Raw genomic sequence first — 24,988 nt, 5'->3', positions numbered from 1 at the left:
CAGTTGCTTTCAAGCTCAGTTACCCCTGGCTAAAGAAACCCTTCTCCGTGTTTTGCAATTTTATGGATACATTCAGACGGTGATTTCTAAATCCAACCAAAACCTCAGATATTAGGACACTTAAGTTTGTTAACAAAGGCATCTTCTAAAGTGAAAATTAAAACACAGCTTCCAGTTCATCTCAGTATTCCAATCAGCAAGAAACAAAAGCAAAATCCCTCAAAACTTCAGCATTAGAGTAAAAGCAAGATAAAGATGAGAGAGACCAATTCAAACGGTCCTATTACTTTTAAGTAGCAAGTCACTGTGTTGAAAGCTGACTACAGAAGCGTGAATTCAAAAGCTAAAGAAAAGTCAATTAAAAATTAAAATCTTAATAATTTAGAACTTTACATATGTGCTATTAGTTCTTCATTTTTCCTTTCTTCCCTCTTATTTAAGGTGCAAACGCATATATTTTCTACTTAAATTAGCTTCCAACTTGTTAATGGTATTTTCAATTTTTTTTTCTTCTACTGCAAAGTTTCACACTTGTGGAAACAAAATTCCACAAATTTCATTTCTACTGAAGAAAAGTGCAGGATAATATTAACTTCACCAAGGAAAGTATACCTAAGCTGTAATTTGTAAACAAAGCAAATCACGTAATATATATTGACAAAGAAAATCTTCTAATACAACAAAACATCAAAAGACATTAAAGTTTATGTGCTTTAAACCTCTAATTCCCAGCCAGATATATGCATTTCTAAATTGTTTCACACACTTTTAAAAATCCCATCTAAAGGGGATGGAGGTGCTAAAATGAAATAGTTAGGAATTTCGCCTTGTGTGAATAAAAAGAAAAAAAAAAATCTCTTTGAAGACTAAGTAGCTTATTCACATAGAAAAAAATTGTTTGAAATAAGTTTAAAAAATTATATCTCTATAATTTTAGCCCCCTATGCTAGAAAAAGCATATGAATAAACCCATTGAAATTTTATGGATGATTTCACTTTGATGAGATCATAACTATAATACAGAGAAAACACCCTGACAGATGAGTGCAGTTCTTTTTCCCATTAACTTAATTCCTACACATTATTAAATTATTATATAAAATTCAGAAATTTGCTATACAAGAATCAAAAAGTGTTTATGATTTCTTTGTAGTCTGGAAAGACATGAAACAAGTATGTTATTTTTCACCCTAATTTTTCAACTTTCTAAGAACTATCAAGCTACCAACATCTGAACTGAGGAAAGATGAAAATTATTTAATATGTTTGAACATTTTAACAGTCATTCTTTTACAAAGTAACACATAAGACATTCCGAACTACAACGGCATCAAAAAAAGCAAAATGTATAAAGAATAAATTATGCGTGCTCTCAAGTTGCAATAACCCATTTTCTCAAATTTTGATCCACAAAAGCTCTATATGCTTTAAAACTACTCCTAGACCAATCAAGTGATTCCAATAAAGACATAACTATTTAAATTATCTTGATTTAAATCACTTCTCCCTGCTATCCTCTTCTAAAAGGTCAAAAGAATGAAGCAGCAACAGAAAAAGCAGAAACTTGATTTTTTTAATTCATCAGAAAGAAGTCCACTAGTATGAAGGTAGTAAGAGTTCCAGTTACTGAATCTATCTACTCCAGCAAACCAAAAATTCTCTCTCAAAGTGTGTCTTATTTATGTTGCAAAATCTTGGAACAGGACAAAAGTGTTCTTTGAGATAACTCTAATTGCTCCAATTAAAATTTCTAAATCCTCCTCTGAGCCTGACGCAGAAAAAGGTAGGAATTTTAACACACACATGGAAAAAGAACTTCTTTGCAAAACTTGTCACAGTTAATTAAAATCTGGTCGAATAAGGCAAACAACCTTTCTCTTTTCATTGAGCACTGTTCAGCAGTGCTCCGATGGTATGTTTAGATGGCACATCTATCCTTTCTTACCGAGCTCCTTGCTGCTGCTGTTTGGCCATCACAGTACCAAGTTTGATGATCTAAAGCTAAGTCAAGTATACGTATGTTATATGCCAGTGCGGCCGCTCGCTGCTCTGACAGACATCTGCCCTAGTGGAGACATTAATAAAGAGTGCTCACAGAAATTTAGTGTTATTTCCTAGAATAAAGTGAGCACTGTTCGATTCAAAATAACTACAAACAGGGATCAGTTCTTGTAATAAGGCCATACTAGATAACTGTAATACAGTTCACAAACAGGACTTTGTGGGGTTGCCATTTCAACAAACACTGAAGATGAAAAGAAATAATAGCTTTTACTGCCATAGCCTCTTTCCTTAAGTTCATTGTAAATGAGTGCCCTTATGAATGACCCATTTCAGTGCCTGCTTTACATACAAAACCACCCTTTATTTGTTAAGCGCTACATCCCTAACTCCTTAATTCAGTCTTGCACTCAGTTGTATTAAAAATCCATCTTGTTTGAATGGGCCCAATTATTAAAAAAAAAACAAAAAAACAAAAAAACAAAAAAACCCAAACAAAACAAAAACAAAAAACACCCCACAAAACTGTAATTTACTACCAAACACAGTTTTTGTGACACAAAGTGCAAAGCTACTCTTGGTTCCTTGTTCCACACCACTGTAACATGCAAACCTTGAATCTAGAACTGACTCCTGAAAAAAACTTCTAGATAAAGAGCTTTCCTTCTGTTTTCAAATAAAAGGCTGTAGTCAGCCATCTGTCCCAGACCTGGATTCGCAGTTCAGGGAATAACTGTCTAATTTTTGTCTATAAAATCGAATGGCTGCTTCATTCTTTATGGTGAACTATGTTGCCATTCTATTACACTGATATTTCAATGAACACCTCACCCCACCTTCAATGCCTGCTTAGCCTCAAAGTTTGAGCCAACCACTCCCTTTTCCCAGGAGAATGCTATAGCTACAAGATCACAGTTTAACTTAAAGGGAGACTTGTTTTTGACCTCTTGCTGAAGATATTGACAATAGCCACATACAGCCCATCACAAGTCCCTGGCAGGACTTACTTATCCTTCATTACAAATATGTGGTGAAACTGTTATGAAGGAAGAAGAACTAGCACTGTGCATGACTTCTACTGCATCTTTTCAGGAAAAACCAGTGGTTAGGGCCTGTATATTATCAGGACTCTGAATGTATGTTATACAAGGCATAATGGGATTGATGGCTTCATAGGTGTTTCAGGTAGATACCAATAAGCACACTGGCCAATGAAAAGAAAAGAATACATTTGGGAACTTCCCCTCATGCACCCTCCTTAGTTCTTACGATTTGAGACGTCAAAGGATATCCCTACCCAAGCAGGAGAAATGCAGTAATATGTCAGCATATCCTGGAGACTCCAATCAGTATATGCCAGAGCACCGCTGTGAACAAAGATGTATTTGGCTTGCAGAGTATGTATGTCCAGCAGCAACCCAGAGACAAACAGGTCATCAGGTTAACTACTGTTGTAAAGTCTGTGCTGATATCCCTTGTGAAGGAGAAAGAAAATCGCACAACACTGCCAAAGTTGTTTGGCAAATATCTGACAATAATACACAATGAGCAGCTTCTTTTTGTTCCCCCGGGTAGAACCAATACAGATAGTTGTGTTTTTATCTTTTCTTCTAGGCAGATGAGAAATTTGGCCTACACTTTTTTCTCCAAAAACTCTCAGGAAGTTACCTCTTTATTGACTGTGATACTAGAAGTGTATGATTTCAGTTCTTTCTTCAGATATATATTCCTAAAGACAGAGAGTAATGAACAATTCAAAAGAGAAAGGTTTAACCAAGTTGGTGACATGATGTTGGACTGTCCTTAGGAATCATAATTTGCCCAAAGTACTCCAAGTGTCCAGAACACCAGATGTGGATACAATCACTTCATATTCTGCCATAAGCTGCACTGATATTTGGTGTATCTATTACTCTGTGTAGCTGCGAAAAATGTATTTCTACTCAGTGCATCTAGCATTTTGGGTGGGGGAGCAGGGAGGTTGTCAAAAAGAACACAGCAAGCTTCGTTATCTTTAGAGCTATGTGCTGTCACTGCCATCACTGATAATTCTGCAACAGGTGAGTCTGGAACAATGAGGTGGCAGTTAATGTAACTTGGGAGCTATGCTGGAAGCTGCAGTCCAGCTGCTGGATTTCATCAAGTATTTCTTGCTGGTATGATAATAATTTTGTTTCTGAAAGTTAAGTCTAGAATACCAACAATAATATGAATAATTTTCACTAAGACTTAAGAAGAGGTATTCAAAATAGCAGCCCTCTTTTTATAAGCTATGAAGCTTAAGCTTGTTTTCTAGGGTGGAGGAATGTGATGCAGCCACACTGTCATCTGCTGAAATCAGGGCATCCAGATCCATGTCTGTGTTCAGATGTTCAATGAGACATTTAGTTTTTCATTATTTTGTGTTAATGAGAGACCATCCTCTGTATCAGTGAGTTGCCAAATACATCCTATGCTGGATACAGGATCTTTCCTATGGACTTGTATGGAAAGATTGCTTGAGTTCCCTGAAATTCAGGACATTTGGGAAAAGCCCAAGAGAATCAAATCGCTTATGGAGATACCTCTCACTATCTGTAGGAGAATCCATTTCATAACCTGGATACGGGAGACTGAGACAGTGCTCTGGGCGATGATCAAAGATATGCAATATCTTCTGTATGAGAAACAATTAAGTAGCATTGGACTTTTCAGCCTGGAACAGGAGAGAACTTTGAAGGGATATGACATCTAAAATTGTGAGTGGCACAGAGTCTTGGCAGTGATCACCCGTTCGCTGTGTCTTCCAGTGCAAGAGAAAAAGGCTGTCAATGAAACTACTGGGAGACAGGTTCAAACTCAAAAGAAATGAGGCAGGTTCTTCCTGCAACAGAGAATAGGCCTGTAAAACCACCTACCAAATGATGCTACAGCTGCAAAAGCTTACAGGGCCTCAAGACACTGACCATGTACTCGGATGGCAGATCCATGGAGGATAAACTGACAAGTGACAAAAAGTTTGAGAAAACCCTCATCTGTAAATAGCTGGGAAGACGGGACAGCATTACAGAGAAGTATCATGTTTGCCTTGTTCTTACCCTTTCCTGGGTGTCTGAGTATGCCCATTATGTGAAACAGAGTGCTGGACTAAAGGGATCATTGGCCTGAACCAGTACAGCTATTCCTTGGTTATGATCTTACCGGAACCACAAGTCTGGGCTCTCTAAGAATCTCCTTTCCTTAGGATATTAGTGCAATCTTTAGTACAATCACAGTAATAGCGATAGCTGATCAATGAATTCACATTTAATTTTCAAGGTCAGACTGCTGGACACTGCACCTGCACTGTCTGTCTAAGAAACCTTCTGATGACCTTGAGTCTCAACATCACACTTCGAATTACATGTAGGCTTCAAAGTTGAAAAATGAAGGGATACCTTTTTGCTTCAAGATGGAGATCGGTATTATTATTTCCAGCAAAGATTTTTACCAGAAGTCTAACACACTTGTAAAGTCAGAAACAGTACTAGTGGATTCTGACATCTCAGAACTTGTTTTAGCTAAGATGGTCAAAACTGCTATTAAAGTTTTTCTCAGCTTTTCTAATGTGTTAGAACATGAAGTATAAATGCTGGCCTCCCAAGCACCTGCAAATCCCTTTGAGATACTAATGCTTCCTTTAACAGCAGTATTTAAAGAAGAGTTTAGCATGCCTTTCCAGATACTGGGAATCCTAGATATAGAACCATCAAGAAAGTAGATTGATTTCTTCAAGGAAGCTCAAAAATTCCATAGTTCGTATCTGGGGTAGCAAAGGGCTAAAATAACCAAAAACTATGGAAATAGAGATAAATACATAATAAAGAATAGTTGAGGAGGGTGATGCAGACACATCTAAGAGGTTCTGCACAGAGACAACTTCCAAGTGTGGAACAGCAATAGCAACTCTGAACCAGATCCTGCAGAGCAGAGCAACTGGGTGCACAGGAAGTCAGATGCAGTCAGCTACAGTTCAGCAACATCCCCTGATTTTCTCCAGCCTCCTAGACCCCCAAGCATGAGACCTGAGTTTCATGCAGACAAGTCTGAGTTCAGTTAGCTCAGCCTACCTCAGAGCTCAAGGACAACACACAGGTACTACAAAACTCTTCCTGATGTGACCCAGCTCCATAAGGAGATAATTTGGCATCTCTGCACATGGCACCATGTTTCCAAGGCTACTAGGGTGCTCAGCTTCAAGGCTGGATCCCACACCGTATCAATGGCTTGAGCTACAAATTACAGTACACCCAGCTTACCGTTCTCAATGCGTTAGAGCTGGGTGAGCAGTAAGGAGTAATTAATTTTAAAATGTTAGATAAACAGCATTTGCACTTTCAAAGTCATCTCTGCCTTCTCCAGGAAATCTTTTACCGTAAAGGCTAGGATTTAAATGATTGATGATTTCCAGATATGTGTGAATGAAACAAGAATTCTTATCTCTCAACATCTACTCATCAGTAGCAGAAACAAAAGTAACCTATGCTGTCCTAAAAAAATTACACAGCTCCTGCCAGCTTTTCATTTATGTTGTTGGACTTAAAGCAGAAACAAATGGAAGCCATTTGGGGCTCTTCCTGAAATAGATACAAGAATTGGAACTGAATTATCATTGGTTGCTAAATAAAGGAAAAACTGTAGTGTAGAAACTCTGGAATCATATTATCTTCACTCCAGACACTCAAGAGATTACTGCTCTAAAAAAATAAATCTGGCCTAAATCTGGCTCAGAAATGCAATGGGCTCTAGCTTTCTTATATAAAGCTTGCAAGAGCACAAGTACAATGGGTCAAGGCCAGGGAAAACATGAATAAGAGGTATTAAGAAGTATTTATTTGCTGCAAACACTCATCTCAAAAACCTCTGTGCCAGACCTTGCTTCCCTGGCTTAAACCTTGTGTATGCATCAGGCTTTCAAAAAAACTGCTGAACCACAAATCAGACGTGCAATGGCCAATACAGGTCATTAGATTCACACACACATATCACACATACATGTATAGCTATCAATTCATCCATTCAATCTACAGATGTATGTAAAATAATCTTGACAGAAAATCTTACCATTAGTGAATACATGCATATACATAGATGCCTGTGTATGTACAAAACACATGCTGAATTACTAGCCTTTGAGCAGTTAATATTAGAATACTTTAGGAGGCTGGTTGACAAAAGGAAAATGCATTTAACAATATCAAGAAATTTAATGACACTGGCTACACAACAACTCATTTGTTTTCCTTTATTTTTCTAAGATACTTATATGTAGCCTTTATTTTAGTAAAATTAGTTTAGGATGATTAACAGTGAAGAATGCCTGCCATTGTACTCCTCCAAGGTGCCATACAGATATAACAATTGTTTTTCTTTTCTGTTTTCAGAGGGATGGGGGGAAGGGGTTATGATGTGTGCAGCAGTGTCCCTTTAAGTAATCTTTTTTTTGGCTGTGCATCCAGGGCAGCTAATAGTTTTATCAAATACCCTTCACAGCAAGACGACTGTTTCCATGGAAACTGTAGAGCAATCATCCATTACTCCTGCAAAGATTTCTCTCAGCTCTATCCTAAATACAGGTAGCTATTTTCTCTCAAACTAAAATAGAACGGAAGAATGATTTTACAGTCTATGTGACAATTCACCTCCAGAGCTTCATATGGAGACTATGGGGAAAGTGGGGCCTAAAGCACAAAACCCCAGAAAGCACACACGAGGAAGCCATAAAGAAGTTTTAAAACAGGGACAAATTCTGTAAAGTCTGCAATGTAAAATACAACTTATAGAGAGGATGGAAGATTCTTTCCTTACAGCTGTGAAATGGAGAGGAGACAGAGAAGAGCTTAAGATCAGAGATGAACCCAGAGCTTGGTCACTTACCTCTCTCAGCATGTTGTTTTCTTTTTCCTTCTGTTCGAGAAGGCTCTCCAAGTGGTGCACGTGCATCTCTGCCTCAGCCAACCGTCTTGTTCGCTCATGATCTTCCTCAGTGGCTTTTGCTGACAGACCTTTACTCTGCAGCATCTCCAGCAGCTTTTTGATGGACTCATCACGTGCATTTAAGGTCTGTTTCTGCGTCTCAATACGCAGTTCCATCTCTTCTAAGGTTTTACGCAGCAGGAAGAGCTCCTTCGCCTGGCGTTCGTGCTCTGCATGAAGTCGTTGGAAGTTTTCCTCTGTCAGCTCTGCCACAAAAGGCTCACTGGTTCTAGTGCTGCTGTCCTGCTGGAACAGCTGGTTCAGGTCCCGCTGGATCCGAAGCTCATCTTGGAGAGCCTGGATAGTCATCTGCATATGCTAAAAGAATAAATAAATGAAATCAGAGGATTCCCTCCACTGGAGAAATAAAAAGAACAATATGAGCCACGTCAATCCTCCTGAACTACCAACCAAGAGGAAACTGCAACACCAACAGAGCAACATTGTTTTTTGAAAGCAGAATTGAGGTGGAACTGGATTATACTACAGAAATTTCAAGTCCCTCCTTCTATGCCTGGTACAGGTGGCTTAACACTAGAAACCTCTTACTCAGGTTATTCTCACTTCCACCAACTTGAGTGAGTCACTATTTCAAATGGGAAAATATCAGTAGGCATTTGTCAGTAAGCTGAGAGCTTAAAATACTTTTTTATCCAAATGTTTGCCTACCCTACAGAAGAATTCTGCATAAGAAGTCCTAGACTAGAATTACCATCTTGACAAAGCAGAGGGACACGTGACTATTAGAATTTACATACCATCTAATAAAATGTAATCAGCCATGAAGGCTCTCAAGGTCTTCAGTACTAACACTACAGGTAGCACAGATTTCCCAGCTGACTTACAGAAGAACCTTCAGCATGTCAGGAAGAACTACTACTGTAGAAAACTGGGTATATGCTGACTGGGGAGAAGGGTCACATCATACAATTTTATGCATGAGGATTTTAGTACAGACCAGAAATTACCACCTTACAAAGAGGATTGTGAAGTCAACCAAATGATCAGCAGTGATTTGTGGTTGTGCAAGACAATAAATCCTGTCTCAGTGACTGTGAATACAGTGGGTTAATGTAGTGGGATAATACAGGAGAAGCACAGTTTGTCTAGAAAAACGTCCTCACTTCATATTTAGATAAACATTTGTTTTCTTCTCTGTAAGACAGAAGTATTAAGACAATAACAGAGAAGTACTAACACACTGAACAAAGATCTGATTACCAGGGATGCGATACGCAGCAAGTGATACACCTCTACTCCCTTAAGAGTGGCAGACATGCTTACAGTTTAGTCTGAATGTGAATAAGTCAGATGGACTGATCCCTGAGGCCTACCTTCATATTACAAAAATCAGTGTCTGAAATACAGCTACTTCCAGTATTCACTAGGACTAAAGTACTAGTTAGTTAGTATTAGTTATAATCTATTCTCAAGCTTGAAGCAGGAGATACACTGTTAAGGTCTATAATGTAAAGATGGTGCCAAAATAGCATGTTTGACATAAATCCAAGTACTTCATTTCACTCAAATATTTGTGAAAAGAGGAGATGTAAAAAAATGTGGGTTTAAGTATTACTTCAAGAATATATTTATCACAATTCTTATGTAAAATTCCTTGGAGATATTCAAAAGCCATCTGGAAATGGTCCTGGGCAACCGGCTCTAGGTGGCCCTGCTTGAGCAGGGGGGTTGGACCAGCCGACCTCCAGAGGCCCCTTCCAACCTCAACCATCCTGTGATTCTATGAAAAGACAATAGACAGAAGATAGCATTTGCAGCATGGTTATCTACCTTTGACCTGTTTTAGAAACGTTAACCATTAGTTTGGTTGTATAGAATGGTGCATAAAGGCAGTCCAATCCCATTTTTTTTACAAAGGTCAGTACTTTAGACTAAGTACTTCCCCTACTTTTGCCTAAGAAGAGCTTTTCAAAACTAAAGGTGCTGTTTCACAATCAGCTCACCTAAGTCCACACTGCCACTAAAAGGAACAGTCCAGCTCTCTGTCCTTCCCTAGGTGGCTGGCATTGACAACTGGATCAAAACTTCACCTGGCTGAAAATCAGCCCCATCAAAACCAAACAAAATGTCTTTCCAACCAGATCTTTGATCCAGTTGATGGTGTGACTACACCAATGCTGATCCTGGTGCAAAGCAGGGGTCGGAACGTGCAGTCAAGGAGCTGGTGGAGAAGGAAACGGAACTATGCTTTATGGTATCAGCATAAACTGAAATCAGCTTAAACGCATAGCTTCATGACTGATTTAAGATGCTGTAGTTGTCTTTTCTTCTATTTCAACAGCATAATACTTGGCAGTTACTAATTCTGTTAATCTAAAACTACACTTTAGGTTATAGAACCTGTGTGATAACATAGCACAGGTATATTAGGTGAGGTGATAATTAATTACTCTGTTCTAAAAGGTACATTGTGTTCATGTATTTGTGGATGCTCAGATTTATTTTCAAGTCATCATTTAGCAGTATAAGAGAAGAAAAGAAATATCTCAAGGGGATCCATATAGATTCCGAAAATGTTTTTAGAAATCACTTTTTTCTTTTTTTTTTTTAATTAAAGATTTCAATTTTCATTTATGGTCATTTCTCCAAACCATAATCAAAGTGAGAATGTCAGACAACCTCCAAGCCTTAAAACTGAGGCACTACCACAAACATGCCAGCATGCAAGTAGGCAATCAAAACTACTACATCTGTTCAATTAATGTATGTTGACCAAGCTGTAAGAGAGAACCTACTGCACTCAGGAAAAGGTTTGCCTCATCTGTATCTATACAACACCAATAAAGTCAGTAGGACTACAACAGCAGTAGTGAGAGAATATCCTTAAATTTCATTAAACTTAAAGAATAACTTCACTAGATATAACTTTGCAATTCCACACATGAGTTAATTCCATTTGTATTTGAGAAGCCCTACTTATCCACAGCCCAGCTGTGTGTTGTTCCTCCAGCTAACAAACAAATTCCCACATGCTTCCACCTGCCTCTCCACATACTGCCACTTCAGCATTTCCTTTCTCTCAGGCGAGAAAAGAGCTTCTTCTGAACAACCACATCATCTACTAAATGAAATTACTTCCTCTACTCAGTGTTGTCTCAGAATCAAACTTGGGTTATTTATAAACATCAAAAGACCAAATCACCACAACCAAATGCCCGCAATTTTACCATCTGATCTGCTGTGAAATCTCATTTCAGGTTACATAGCCAAAAACTGTGTCTCAGACCCACAGAAATTATCTCCCTCAAAGTTGGAAAAGCCCCCGTGCAATTTTTGGATCAAAGAACCAAAACCTATTATATGATTCAGAAACACGGTATGAAATAAAATTTAATACCAGTGACAAACAGTATTTATTGGTATCCATCAGTCTGTTAAGTAAGGACAAGAGAGTTTGGAACACCGGACATAAGTGGTCAGCAACTGCCTTGAATTCAGTTTCCCAGGAAAAATGAAGAGGTGGGGCGAGAGGAATGGTTAGCGCTGAGCTTATGAATTACTATCACTGTTCTCTGAACTGCTCAGCTGAGAAAAAACTTCATTATGTGCAAGGTAACTGGAAAATATGCCATAGAAAATTATTCTATGCTTTTGACACCCACTCTTTTCCAACATGCAAGTTGTATGCAAAAAGGGTTCTTTCCTCTGCTGCCTGAAAATCTTTTATGATTTTCAAAATAATGAAACAATACCCTTTATTAGTTAGCATCATAAATAAACTACTTTTTCAGTTAACATAGCTCTTCCTCTATATCATTTCAAAGAAAACATTCTTTCCCCACTGAAGGAGCAGGCAAGTCTTACTAGCTTCTCATCCATTTCTTAGACTTCACTTTTAAATCAGTGACTGTCCCAGAAAGGCAAAATATTTTCCAAGTTCATGGGATACTAGCCACTGATCCTTAATCCTATTTCTAGGACCTGACTAGAGATCTCAATCAAACTTGAAAAAGACTGTTGAAATTGTCTTATCTAGAAATAAACAAGTAAAAATACTTTTAATACCACTGAGCTTGGTTACATCATACTTTGCTGACTAAGTACCAATCATGCTTTTCTTAAATACCTTAATAAAGGAAACATAATTAAAGTCAAAGCAATTATGTTGAACCTACACTTTGCTTGAAGCTTATTGCTCTTATCTCAGACCTTGAGGATTCCCTGTTTTTTCAAGTAATGAAAATTAGTCTTTAAGCCATAACTACACCTGCAAATCACAAAGATATTTTTGTGAGCACAGTTCTCTAGTAAGTCTCTTGCCAGTTATGCCCCACGTACTTTTCTATTTACAAAGCTAAGCCCCTTCAGGCCCACTTCAAATGTAAATCCTAAAAGGGCAACATGCAAACACAACCTCTTACCAGGTGTTCCTCTGCCTGTATGACTTCCATGGGGCAACTTAAAGTTTGTTAACCAGGCTCTACACAGGGACAGTTTGCCCTTCATCCAGCAGCACAAAATTTACAAAATGATTCAATCTTCGCCTCCACCTAACAGGATTCAAATTCACATTTCCCACACCTTGGCAGATTGGTTAGATGAGTTTCCACCTTACAGTATGAATAGAAGCAATGATACAGTAGTTCCTTCTGTTTGGTTCTCAAAGCAGTCCTGTTGTTGCAGTCTCAGGACAATGCAATGTACCTGTTGCTATACTGGTGAGTTTGGGAACCTTGCTGCAGGCAGCTCTTTTCATCTCCCCCTGTTTTCCATTTTGCATGAAATATTTAAGGGTTCAGTAGGCCTGACAAAAAATACTAAAGAGAGCACAGCTTCTTATTCTAACCGGTAGAACACGTACGGACAGAAAGACTTGAATAGCAATGCTTCCAATTATCTTAAATGTTTATCATCTTGCCATTCCAAAGGAAGTGAGGGATGTGCATTTTAACATACTCAGACAGAAAAAGGAATTTAATTGATACTCTACAGCCAAGACCTGTATTCACACCCTACATTTTAGATCAAAAGGAAACAGCCATTGCTACTAACATGATTGTGAAAGAAAGGATTAAATTGTGACATGCTTTTTTAAGCAAAGATTTCCACACTCATCTTTGCAAGACAGAGCTTGATCTACCAAGCTAAGATTCCAATATGCATTTGTTTGTTTGGTTTTGGTTGCCTGATTTAGGCTATTCCCACTGCAGATACTGCCTTTGTAACTACCGTAATCAGATATATAACTCATCCCATACTTTATTCAAGAAGTCTAAAGGCCTAAATTAGAACAATGGGTTCTGCACCTAAGCACAGAACACTTCTGTAGTTAAGTTCTCCTTAATCTCCTGGATTTAAATTCTAAGTAGGTTAACCAGGGAAATTACTTTAAATTTTGGAATACCAAGAAAAAATTCAGTATGTTCAAGAAACCCCTGTCAACAATCAGCAAAAAGGAACAGAAGAACGTACTCTTTCCCAGCAACAAGGGAAAACATAACACGCAATTACATATGACACTGTGTCACAGAAATGTGTCACAATGAGGCGGGAAGCATTGCTACATCCTGCAAAACTCGACGACTTAAAAAGAATTCTCCTTTTACACTGGGAGAACACTGAAGACTCCCATATTAATGAGCAAGAGAATATGGGTGATGGAAAAGATGGGGAGAAAAAGGAGAGGTCCTACTGGAATACTTAATGGTGTGTTAGAAAAGCTTCAGCCTGGGAGATAAAGGTTCAAGCTCTTACTCATCATCTTCATACATCCCAAATGAGGCTCTAGTCAGGAGGCAATAAGCTATTCTTGGGTGGATCTCTAACAGGATATTCTTACAGAAGGGACTGAGGGAGATTCTGCTTTGTACAAATATCTGAATATTGACTGACTTTGGAATTTAAACCTACATCTCTCACATCCCAGTGTCATCAAGGGAAGATGAATCTCGGCTCGAAGTCCTTGTCTGAATTAGCCAAGAGACCCTTAGCATCTCCCACACTCTAGTGAGCATCCCTGACCAAGTCTACTTCCTGCTCAGGGGTTGATCTCATCTCACTCTTCTCTAATTTTTAATCAGAAATTCCACTCCGTAGCAAAGAAATTTTTTCCTAACAAAAGTTTTGCTGAAATCAGCAGATTCAATAAAAGTTTCTTATAAAAATATTATTGACAAACTTAGCTACTGAAAATTCCCTGATTACTTCTACTGTTAACCCACAACGCCAATACATCCTGTACTGAATGACAGCTTTATGATGTACATGTATTTGAGAGTTTTCTGCAAATCTGCTCAGTGATCAAGCTGTTCTTCATGTAGAAAACAGTAAGTGCTTGGAAAGACATAGGGCAGGTTTGCATTTTTTATAACATATCACATATTTCTGTATTTATTTTTCAGGATCCAACCCAGGGATAAAGAAAAATTAAAGAAGAGACAGATATAATTTGTTAATTGACCAAACACTAGGTTTCTGAAGATACCAGTTTACAGCTAATCTCTCATTCAGCCAACTATTTTTACAGCTGGGAAAAAGAGACAAGCTTTCAGCTACAGAAGCTCTTTCAGGTCTGAAATAGATGTACTTGTAGTACCTACAAACGCTGCCTTACTTTTGTCTTTAGATCATCACGACTACAATGCTACTACTCTGGAAAGAAAAGATACAATAATTACAATAGATTTTATTTCAGAAGGACAATTCAGTAAGGTCTACCCTCAAACATACATCACTAGAAAATGACAGAACTTAAGGGTGCTTTTCTTGCCAGCAAATCCACATGCACAATCACTAACTTTTGCATTATGACGATCCCTCTCATGTTCTTTACATGGAAAGCATTTCAAACATTTGTAAGAGGATGAACCACATTCAGCACAAAAGAGATCACATGCCAAATGCTCGAACAGGATTTGGTCACTATGGAAAATCATTCTCTCCCATTCTCAAAGAGTTAATGTTTTGGCAGCGTTTCTGGGAAATAGATTCTGCTGAATGCACCACAGAAGCAAAGGCCTGGCTGTCTGAGGGAGTCCCTGCTGACATTCAGCTGCAGCCCACGCAAAGAAACTGAAAAAAGGGCTAATGTCAGGTGTCCAGCAGGGCTGTGATGAAACAGAACTTGCTGATTCCAGAAATGCTACATATTCCCTGTAAGATGGATCAGGGGCTTCAAAATCCTTATTTAAAAGGAAATGAATGATTTTTATAATGTTTAGCTTAGATAGAAAATACAGCTATGATTTTAATAGGATTTAATTTGTCAGAGTCAAAGAAAGAGACTTGTATTTTAAAGACAACCATACATTGCATTATCTCTGAGACAGCAGAAGAGCAAGATGGTAAAAAAGCACTATAGATAAAGAGCTTAAGTTTTCAGGAATACATTTGTCAGCTGAACTGGACTCACACAAAATGACTCATCTGGTTTAAGGGGGCAGTGTGCAGCAGTCCAATTCCTTCGCTCCTGTCTGTACAAAAAAACCCAGAAGCAACCCAGCAGGAATTAATTTCAACTCCAAAAGTAAGCAGATCAGAAACAACCTAATAAACCTGTAGCCACAGAAGAACCAAAACTGCAATGCAATCACCTCCTACTAAGGGCACAGGTACATCCATCAAAAAGGCTGCAAGGTAAAACAGACTAAATGCAGTACACCAGTTACTCAGTGGTAAATGTCCACATGAAAGATTTTACCTATGGTAAACATGAAGCAGCTTATCTTACAAAGAAATAAAGTAAGCTATTTATATTTTCAGGGAATAAAGTATGTATATGGGCAGTTTCTATAGAATACCTGATGCACAATAAAAATATAACTTATTCTGAAGAAATTTGTGCACTTACCTGTGTGATAAGAATAAAAATTCTGATTAAGCATAGGCAAACCTAGTAAACTTCTGAAAAACATCAGTTTATCTATCAGTTTTTGAACTATGAATATAATTCTGACAGTTTTCTGGCTTCCTAAGGGAGGAGCCAATTTGAGCTCTGTGGCAGATACCACAAATGGTCTAGTAGGCAACAGAAGACAAAGGAAAATCATTTCTGAAGTCATACCAGTTAGTCCCAGCTACCATGTGTCTAAATTTCCAAAGGTACATCTACATTAGTAGTTTAGCGTGCTTCAAAAGCTTTTACTCATGCAAATTTTCCTAGCATCTACATTTCACACGCTTTGAGTGTCAGCATGTTATGATCCTGGATTGCAGAAACCAGATTCTTTTAAGTGCCCCTCAACTTTCTTGAGAACAGGCGTTTTGGGACTAAGGCAAATGTTTAGAATTTCTCATCGGAATTGACAATTTCCATACTGATTTTAACCGCTATTTCCTGCTAGGCTCTCCAAATCGGGTTAGCATTACACTATTTAAATATCATGTTTTATTTATATACAAATATAAGCTTTGATTATTTGCTCAAGAAACAAGAGTCCTTGAACATATGCAGTTTCACACATTGCAGTAAGGTAATTCTTTACAGTTTCTGTCTCCCCTGTCTGGCAAGCACAAAATTCTTTTGTCACAAACTGTTGGATAAAATGGATCCTCATGTAAGAGGTTTCTGGAAAAAAAAAAGCCAACACACAAACATCAGACTGATCTATATTCAGGACAGCCATGGTAGAACTTGTAGAATTCAATCTTAAGCAATTTTGCATGTGTATACAACAGTTACTCAATTTCATCCATGGTATAGGTTACTTCTAAACATTGCATCTGTGGAATAGGTGCTTAAGTGACAAATTCAGCTTTTGTGAACCTCTTATCCCATGAAAGTAATTAGAAATTATTATGGTACTTGAGGGAAGGAGAACTTTAACATTTACATATGTATAAATGTCTAATATTTTGAAATTAATAGCATCTATATGAACCATGACTCATTTTGTTAATAGATTAGGAGCTTTTCTGCAAAAACATATTCTTATTAGTCACCTCTATCAGGGAGGTCAGCAAATATATCTTTCCATTAGCTGATGCCAGGAATCAATCCAAGATAAATGGTGCTCTGCTACACAACCTTTGATCTTGTGTTCAGTATTTTCCAAGATATGAGCATACAACAACACTATGCTCTAAAAAAGAAAAAAAGCTGATGATTGATAATGGAAGTACTATACGAAAAATCAATACACAAGAAAGCTGTTGACTACTTTATCCACATCACCCTCCTGTTGCCACCCCCGTACCCCTCCCAAATGTAAACCTTTTTCTATACTAGTTGGTTTGGAGAGATTACAGTATAAATCTCAATGCACATGTGCATGGGTCCCACAAGAATATTTTGACGAAAATATTTTGAATAACTGCATCTGTATGCATAAACCCTATACCTCTCATGTAAGTGTATAAAATATGGAGTAGGCCTGATCTTTAAAGCTATTTGAATACTTCAAGCTTGTGACTGCTGAGGACTGAAGAAACAATTACAAGGTAGGCTGTGATACATAAATTGATAATATTTCAAAGAGTTTTAATATTAAACAGTAAGCTTTTCAACTTCTGCTTGCCCACAGCAATACAATACTTTGTTCTTCCTGTCAATCTGGAACGCAGCATAGTGGCATCCTTCACCTGCAAGCAACAGTGGAAGATCTCATAAGCTACCCAATGCTTGGAGACTATGGACTGATGACCACAGCAGTAAGTGTTCTTTCCAAACTTGTGCCTCCAGAAATTGAGTCACTGTCCAGATAAGATACCAAGAGCCTAATATTCGGCTTCTCAGCTTAAGAAATAAAATATTTGCTAGCCCCATCACCTGAACTATAAAACCTGGACAGTGGCTCACCAGCAATCTGAAAACACTGAAATTTACTGGTGTTTTGTTTGTTGGCTTTTTTAAGACATCTTCTTGAGCAAGAAAAGCATCCGATGACCAGATATGGACATAAATGTGAGAAGACTGCATGAAGGACTTGATCCTGTCAAATAATAGAATACGTGACATTCAGGATCTCATAAACAACATATGGCTGTACTGTGACACATGGAAAGTTCTTGCCAATGGAGCCTTTGCACAATGTTCAACCAAGATAGGGAGATAACCAACAGCACAAACTAGCTGCTGCCTCTCAGCTGCACAGACCATGTGTAGAATGAGGCTTTGCCAGCCTGCTTATAATTTTCCCTGTGCTGATTAGATGGTAACCTTGCAAGGCAAAAGTCACCTTCGGGAGATGACTACAGAGTGTGGAGGCCCCATATGCCCAACACCTCATCCCACAGTTTCACAAGAAGATGGGACCAATTTGGCTATGTCATGGTAATACTTTTATTCTTGCTTTACTTGTTCATAGTCTCTGCAATATGCCTTCCAAACTGCTTTCTATTCCATACATAACTGTAAGCATTGCATCTTCTCACATTTCCCATATCATCGATTCTTCAGGGAAAGTAAAACAAGTTTTCTGGAAAAGCATTTGCAGGTGGTTTTCTTGTTTTAAGCCACAATAAGGAACAACTGCAGACTTTCATACTCAATTGGCCCAAAATCCAAAAGGCATAAATGATAGCTGAAACAAGAGTGGTACCCAGGTACATCACCAGCCACTGTAGAGGACTATAATTTGTGCACTGCTATATACAGAGAAAAAAAACCCTCATTCACTGTCCCTTCTTGAAGTAAGAAGCATGGGCTTTTTTAGAGTTATCAGTGCACAGCAGTCAGCCACAATGACAGCGATCACTTTAAGCCTATCTTGCAAGATTAGGGCTCGCAGTTCTCACAAGCAAGTCAAGTTCTTGCCAAATGGAAGGTATGCATTCCTTCCATCTTCATAACTTTTCTCATTTTCTTTGAAATGCAAGGAGGAAGAAAATAGAAATCCATTTTTAACAAAATTTACAATAGCAGCAACCATCAGTGAGACTCAACTAAGCCTTTTCAAACCTGTGGCTTTTTGACATGATACGTGTTATCTTCTCAGCTCTCTGCCATGAAATATTGGCTACACTCACAAAGGAACAGACTTGAAAATGTTTTTTTCTGGATACGTCAAGTCTCTTATGCTGAGTATAGTTTTGGGAAGACAGGCAGATCAAATGTGTTACTGGAATTTCAGGATAAATTTAGAATATGGCTGCAGTAATCATTGTCCCCGTGAAAGAACATATTAAAAAAAAACCTCTGATCAAATGTTCTGGCACTTACCCTCGTGCTGAAATGACAGCAGCACCTTTGACGGCAAAGCAGAACACAGCACATTACACTAAGTTCTAAAGGAGCTTTCTGTGACCTTCAAGAGGCAACACAATACCCCCTTGAGGGAGTTGAAGAGACAAGTGACAGGAAAGCATGAAGAGGAACGTGGACAGCTCTGGAAATGAGGAGGCCTAGCACAACCTACCTGAACAGGAGACATTCAAATTTCTGCTAGATTTACCATGACAGTGATAGATGCTAGGCTCATGTGCTGCTTTGGAAGTACAAAGTCAAAGATTTTCGTCATGAAAATCTTTATTGGATCCTAGAATGTGACAAAAATACCTAAACAGAAAAGTTTTTCCATTCGTAAGAGTGGATATTCCCCACAGACATCTTTCTGCTAAGTATGAGAATTTTCAAAGCAAGAGGCAATTCCCTCTGGCAGCAGTGCTCAGTCACCCAACACTCAAGCCATCAGGTGCAGTAAGTGGGCTTTTTAGTATACATCAGAAATGCCTCTGATCAGAATGTGAATCAGACAAGCTAAAATGGGTATCTGCAATAGGACTGACAGCTAGAATTACTTTTGTCAGTGAAAAGCTTTAATACTCTCCTGTCTAACCTTGCACATCAATCTAGGAATCAAGGGTAGAAGATAGAAGAACATACAGGAAATCTGAGTTCATCGTAATAAGTATAAAAGTATCTAATACAGCATAGTCTTACATTGCTCATTGATCAAAATGGATGGATGGTATAGACTGTGTTGGTAAAATCATTCAGGGTAAATCTCTCACTGAATGAATACTGGCTTTTAATAAATCTTTTCAGGAACTACTTACTCATGAATCATTACTACATGGTCATTCAAGCAGTATGTCCTGCTGTTAGGCTTCTTGCAGAGCAATGACTGAACTCCCTTGCTTCTTTATATACCAGACTGAGAATACATAACTGTTCAAGATCTGCAAAAATAGAGATAAAATTGATAGAAATGCTGTACAATACAGTCTTTTGCTTCTGGTTCAAGTGCATTTATGCAAATCATCTTGTAACCATGTGCTCTGCATTTAAAAATCATTTAGAGAAGCATCTTAATCCATTGATACATCTGTATGAACAACTGCCAAGAAAGAAAGGAGAATGGAATTCCCTGTTGTGAGTTCAAGGCGTCAATCTACCAACTCTAGCAAGAGCTTAAGCATGGCACAAGTGTCTGAACACAGACATTAATCTCAGAGCTACATGTTTTATAAGAGTCTGTTAATTCAGAACTAAAAAAAAAAAAAAAAAAATTGAAAAGGGCTTGTAGCATTGAAAATACGGGAAGCTCATGTGTCTAGTGTTATACGTTTTATTTCAGGGAAACAAAACAAGGTGGCTTCTGAAGCCCCAAATTCTCCTCATGTGTTGGGTATGTTCTGGGACCTAGAAAGAATTACAGAATCACAGAATCATATAGGTTGGAAAAGACCTTTAAGATCATCGAGTCCAACCATAAACCTAACACTGCCAAAAACCACCACTACACCATATCCCTAAGTACCTCATCCAAACGTCCTTTAAATACCTCCAGGGATGGCGACTCAACCACTTCCCTGGGCAGTCTGTTCCAATGCTTGATAACCCTCTCGGTGAAGAAAAATTTCCTAATATCCAGTCTAAACCTCCCCTGGCGCAACTTGAGGCCATAAAGGAAAGGGACTCCCTCTTTCTAATCCATCTCTGTGCAAGGCTGAAGGGCCAATGGTGTACTTATTTAAATGCAAATTTTAAGGCACACTTCAGAACAACTTGCTGTGCTTTCCCTGAGAAATAATCCCACATGCCCCCCCCTCTCCCCACACCCCTTTCTTGTAGATTTTGCAGACAGTACTCATTAGTCAGGAAACAGATCAAAAGTTAAATAAAAGTTAAATGCAGCTGAGTTTAGCTCTTTTTTCACTCAGATAAATGGATGCCTAGGTAAGCTTTACTAGACAGAAGACTTGTACACCTAATCAACACAGAAACACTGAATATATTACTAAGAAACCACCCCACAATCCTGAATTTCATAATCATTGCATTCCTTTTAGTTTTCACCTAGCATTAACATATGTTTTACTCATCATTAAAACAGTCTGTTGGTAACACTGCTTTGAGATACTTTTGCTATGGAGATTGTCAGCAGACAATTTACAAACTCAGGACTGAAATGAAGTGCCCCAAATTCTTGAACTACACACTAGTCCAACAAATGGAAAGCAGAAATCCATCGTGCCCCCAAATCTGTCTCTCTTTTTCTAGCTACGCACACAAAATTTTATCTTTTTCTAACATTTATTTCAATTTATCAGATTTTCACAAAAGAAGACCTTTTACATCTGTACTTTACATTTCACAGATTAGGTACCTCAGTCATATCATTCTTTTTAACTCATCTGCATCCCTACATCACAAAATAAAAGCCACTTTTAAAATTCAGCATTCTGCTGCACCATGGTTTTGGGGTTGGGTTTTTTTGGTCACAGTTAGTAATTTGATCTTTTTTTTTATTCTGGTTTTGTTTTCTGAGAAAAACCTCATTAAAAATCCTGATATACAACATTCAATAAATGTAAAAGGATACCAGGTAACATGATATACTAGTCTAAAAATAAAATCCCATTATTTGATTAGTTTTACAAGAAAAGGACAGAGCAGCTCCTCTTGATTAACCTACAATGAACAATTCAAGAAAAAAAAAAATCACTGGCATTTTAACTGTTTTAATTTAAGTGATAGCAGTTGAAAAAATAGCCAGTTATTAAATGCCTTCAAATGGTATATTATGCAGAATAGGTGAAAAAAAGCTTTAAAAAAAAAAAATCACTATTTGAACTAGTGAAGAGTGATTTATAAACTCAAACCACAGCTACTCTCAGGAGAATGGAACATATAATAGGGGACTAAAACCATACAAACGTAACCTTTCCTTAGGCAAGATTAAAATAAAATAGTTTTGAAAAAAGCTCTGGAAAACAGCTAAGCAAATGACAAAATCACATTTCTATTCATCAAAAATCATGATCATATCACTTTCCCACTATTGCTTTCCTTGAACCTAGATTATCAGTCCTTCAGGCAGCAACTGTCATTTTGATGTATGTGCTGGTATAACAACCAGAATAATACAACACCAACCCTTAAACACAACCACAATATAAATAGTGAATCAAACTGTTAAAGCAGAAAAGGATTGAGAGCAATAAATAATGAATGAATAAAGGCTTTCACGAAAGCATTACGGTTCTCATGGTCTAAAGGTCTGAGCACAAGATTTGTATGGAGATGCGATAACTCTACCAGCTGATAAACAAAAAACAGCTTTCAGCACACTAGTCTTTCTTTACACTTTGCTGGTTTTGTATTAAATCTTTGAAACTATATAGAAACAAATAACAAATACAGTGAATTAATCTTGATTATGCACTTTAAAAACAATATTTTATCCAGTCTATGATTTTTAGAATTCAGTATTGGTTTACTGCATATTCTATTTTTTCCCATGTGATGCCCACAGCTATCTCCTCACTATCCCACATACAATTCTCATAGGAGCTAGCGACTGTAATGAAACCCCTCCATAATATCCTGCCCACCTTATCTACAGCTACCAGCCAGAATTTTTTCTACTGAAACTGAGTAGCAAGCACAAAATTTGTCAATTTGTTCTCAACTTGAAAGTTGCTGCTTCTGTCCCTTTTCCTCCCAAAAAAAGAAGTTTTGAGTCCTCCCATAAAAAAGAGGTTTTGAGTCCGAAAGTTTGTTTGCTCTTCTCTTGGCTACATCATTTAATCTAGCAAGACGTTGTATTTCTCTACAAGCCCTGCTGTGGTTATCAGCCTCCCCCTGGAGATGTTTTTACCCCTCAAAAAAGTGGAAGGTATTGTCATACAGATCATCAGAATATTTTCTTGTACCCCGAAAAAGTTGTAATACCGTAACACAGACCTGAGTAGTACAACTTTATTACAATCTCTAGCATCTATTTTAATACAATAGTTCAAGGCTATTGCCAATATGAGGTTTCTTTCTAAGTTCTCTTCTGAAAAATAAAAAAGTTTCCTTGAAACAAATTTGTGTATTAGAATCACAGAATATCTCAAGTTGGAAGGGACCCATAAGGATCATCGAGTCCAACTGCCTGCTCCTCGCAGGACTACCTAAAATTAAACCAGATGACTAAAAGCATCGTCCTTGAACTCTGACAGGCTTGGTGCCGTGACCACTTTCCTGGGGAGCCTGTTCCAGTGACCGACCACCCTCTCAGTGAAGAATTTTTTCCTCACGTCCAGCCTGAACTTCCCCTGACGCAGCTTCATTCTGATATAATAATGAAGTAACACTTAGGCATAATGGCACCTAGACACTAAACATACCTTAATTTTCCCAGAAGACAGTCCGATAGCTTTACTAGAACATTTGATAATTTATTTTGAGGAAAAATTTAACCCTCGAAATCTATCTGCATCATTCCCCTTGCAGCAGAAGTATCCATGACTCACTGTTGACACCAGGCAGTGGCATGATACAATAACGTTCCTGTGCTTCTCAACTGCTAGGACTGGCAGTGACTCACCAGCAACTTCACTCAGGCCAAGATTTCCCGTGATGCAGGTTTCCATGCGCACCACTTCTTCAGCAGCCTTGCTTACCCTCTCAGTTTCACACATCCAACATCCACAGCCAGGTAATAAAGATGATGCCCCATATCTTGCCTCTATTACATAAAAGCAACTGTATTTATTCAACCCAAATGAAAGCTTTGGCTACGTTCTAATACTACTAAAATAAATGGAAAATGTGATTCAAATCTTCAAAAAGACTAAGACATTTATGGATTCTCTTATTTCTCTCCTTCCCCATAGCAAAATCTGTATTACAGACCATAGTTGAAAAGATAAACACTTGTCTTAACCAACTGCTTTTAAGGTTTTCAATGAAAAGTTTCAAGGAGTTTCAACTTTTTATTGGTTTGTCTGCTCTAAAGACATTTTCAGTGATAGGAATATACCAGGAACAGTAAGTCACTAAAAATAAACAACTATGCTGCTAAAGTGTCTTAAATGAAAAAATAAGTATTCTTGGGAAGTGATTTTAGGAGAAAAAATACAATTATCCAAAATCAGTCTGACAGAAAAAGTCCCTTTATTTCTTAAGAAAAAGTAACACATGAACCTTGACTCCCTCACAACCAACAGATGGTTGATTTAATTATGTAAAATAAATAGATAACAGCTGAGTAATGAATCCAAAGCTGAACCACTGACTCCACTGGTCCACTGAAGCCATTTATTCACTTCCATAGCAGAGGTCAGAAGGCAACACTAAAATTTATGATGAAAGCTTTTCCTTTCCCAAGATACAAATAATACAACTAGAAATAACTTAAAAATAAAGCCACTTTCTATAAATTAGTGTAGAAAAAATACATTGGCAAAGAATGATTTAGTTAAAAAAATAAAGTTTAAAAAATTAAAAAGTTTAAAAGATGCTTTTGACAAAAATGTGAAACTTTGGAAGCAGCTGTCTTACATGAGAAAAGGTACTCCAATATCCTCTCAGTTCCTCTTTACCTACCAAACTTTAAGAAACAAAGTCCTACATACATATGCTTCAGCCTCATCACAGATTTGAGAAGCATTTGTAATATAAGCACATTGTCTGTTTAAGTAGTACTCCTCAGTAGCAAGACTGGCTATAACTCAAAGGAACAAAAAGATATAGAAAAAGCCAAAGGTTTAGAAGCCTGTTTCTTAATTTCAGTATCAAAATCAACTCTAGAAACCATAGATAAAGCTCCTTAAAGAACAGAATGATTGTCTTATGGGAAGTACTGAATTTCCTATCTAGGTC

General features: G+C 37.7%; 1 protein-coding gene across 3 annotated transcripts in view; it reads right to left on the bottom strand.

The window, feature by feature from the left end:
* ERC1 (ELKS/RAB6-interacting/CAST family member 1) overlaps positions 1-24,988 on the bottom strand; it is a 315,343-nt gene that overhangs the window by 234,816 nt on the left and 55,539 nt on the right. For all 3 annotated transcript variants that reach the window (XM_075504308.1, XM_075504326.1, XM_075504315.1), the window contains exon 3: positions 7,897-8,313. In XM_075504308.1, the coding sequence (XP_075360423.1) occupies positions 7,897-8,313 (417 nt within the window). The remainder of the gene's footprint in view (positions 1-7,896; positions 8,314-24,988) is intronic.

This window comes from Mycteria americana, chromosome 1 (assembly GCF_035582795.1).
Source record: "Mycteria americana isolate JAX WOST 10 ecotype Jacksonville Zoo and Gardens chromosome 1, USCA_MyAme_1.0, whole genome shotgun sequence".
In the NCBI taxonomy this organism is placed as follows: Eukaryota; Metazoa; Chordata; class Aves; order Ciconiiformes; family Ciconiidae; genus Mycteria; species Mycteria americana.
This window is presented reverse-complemented; position numbering and strand designations above follow the sequence as displayed.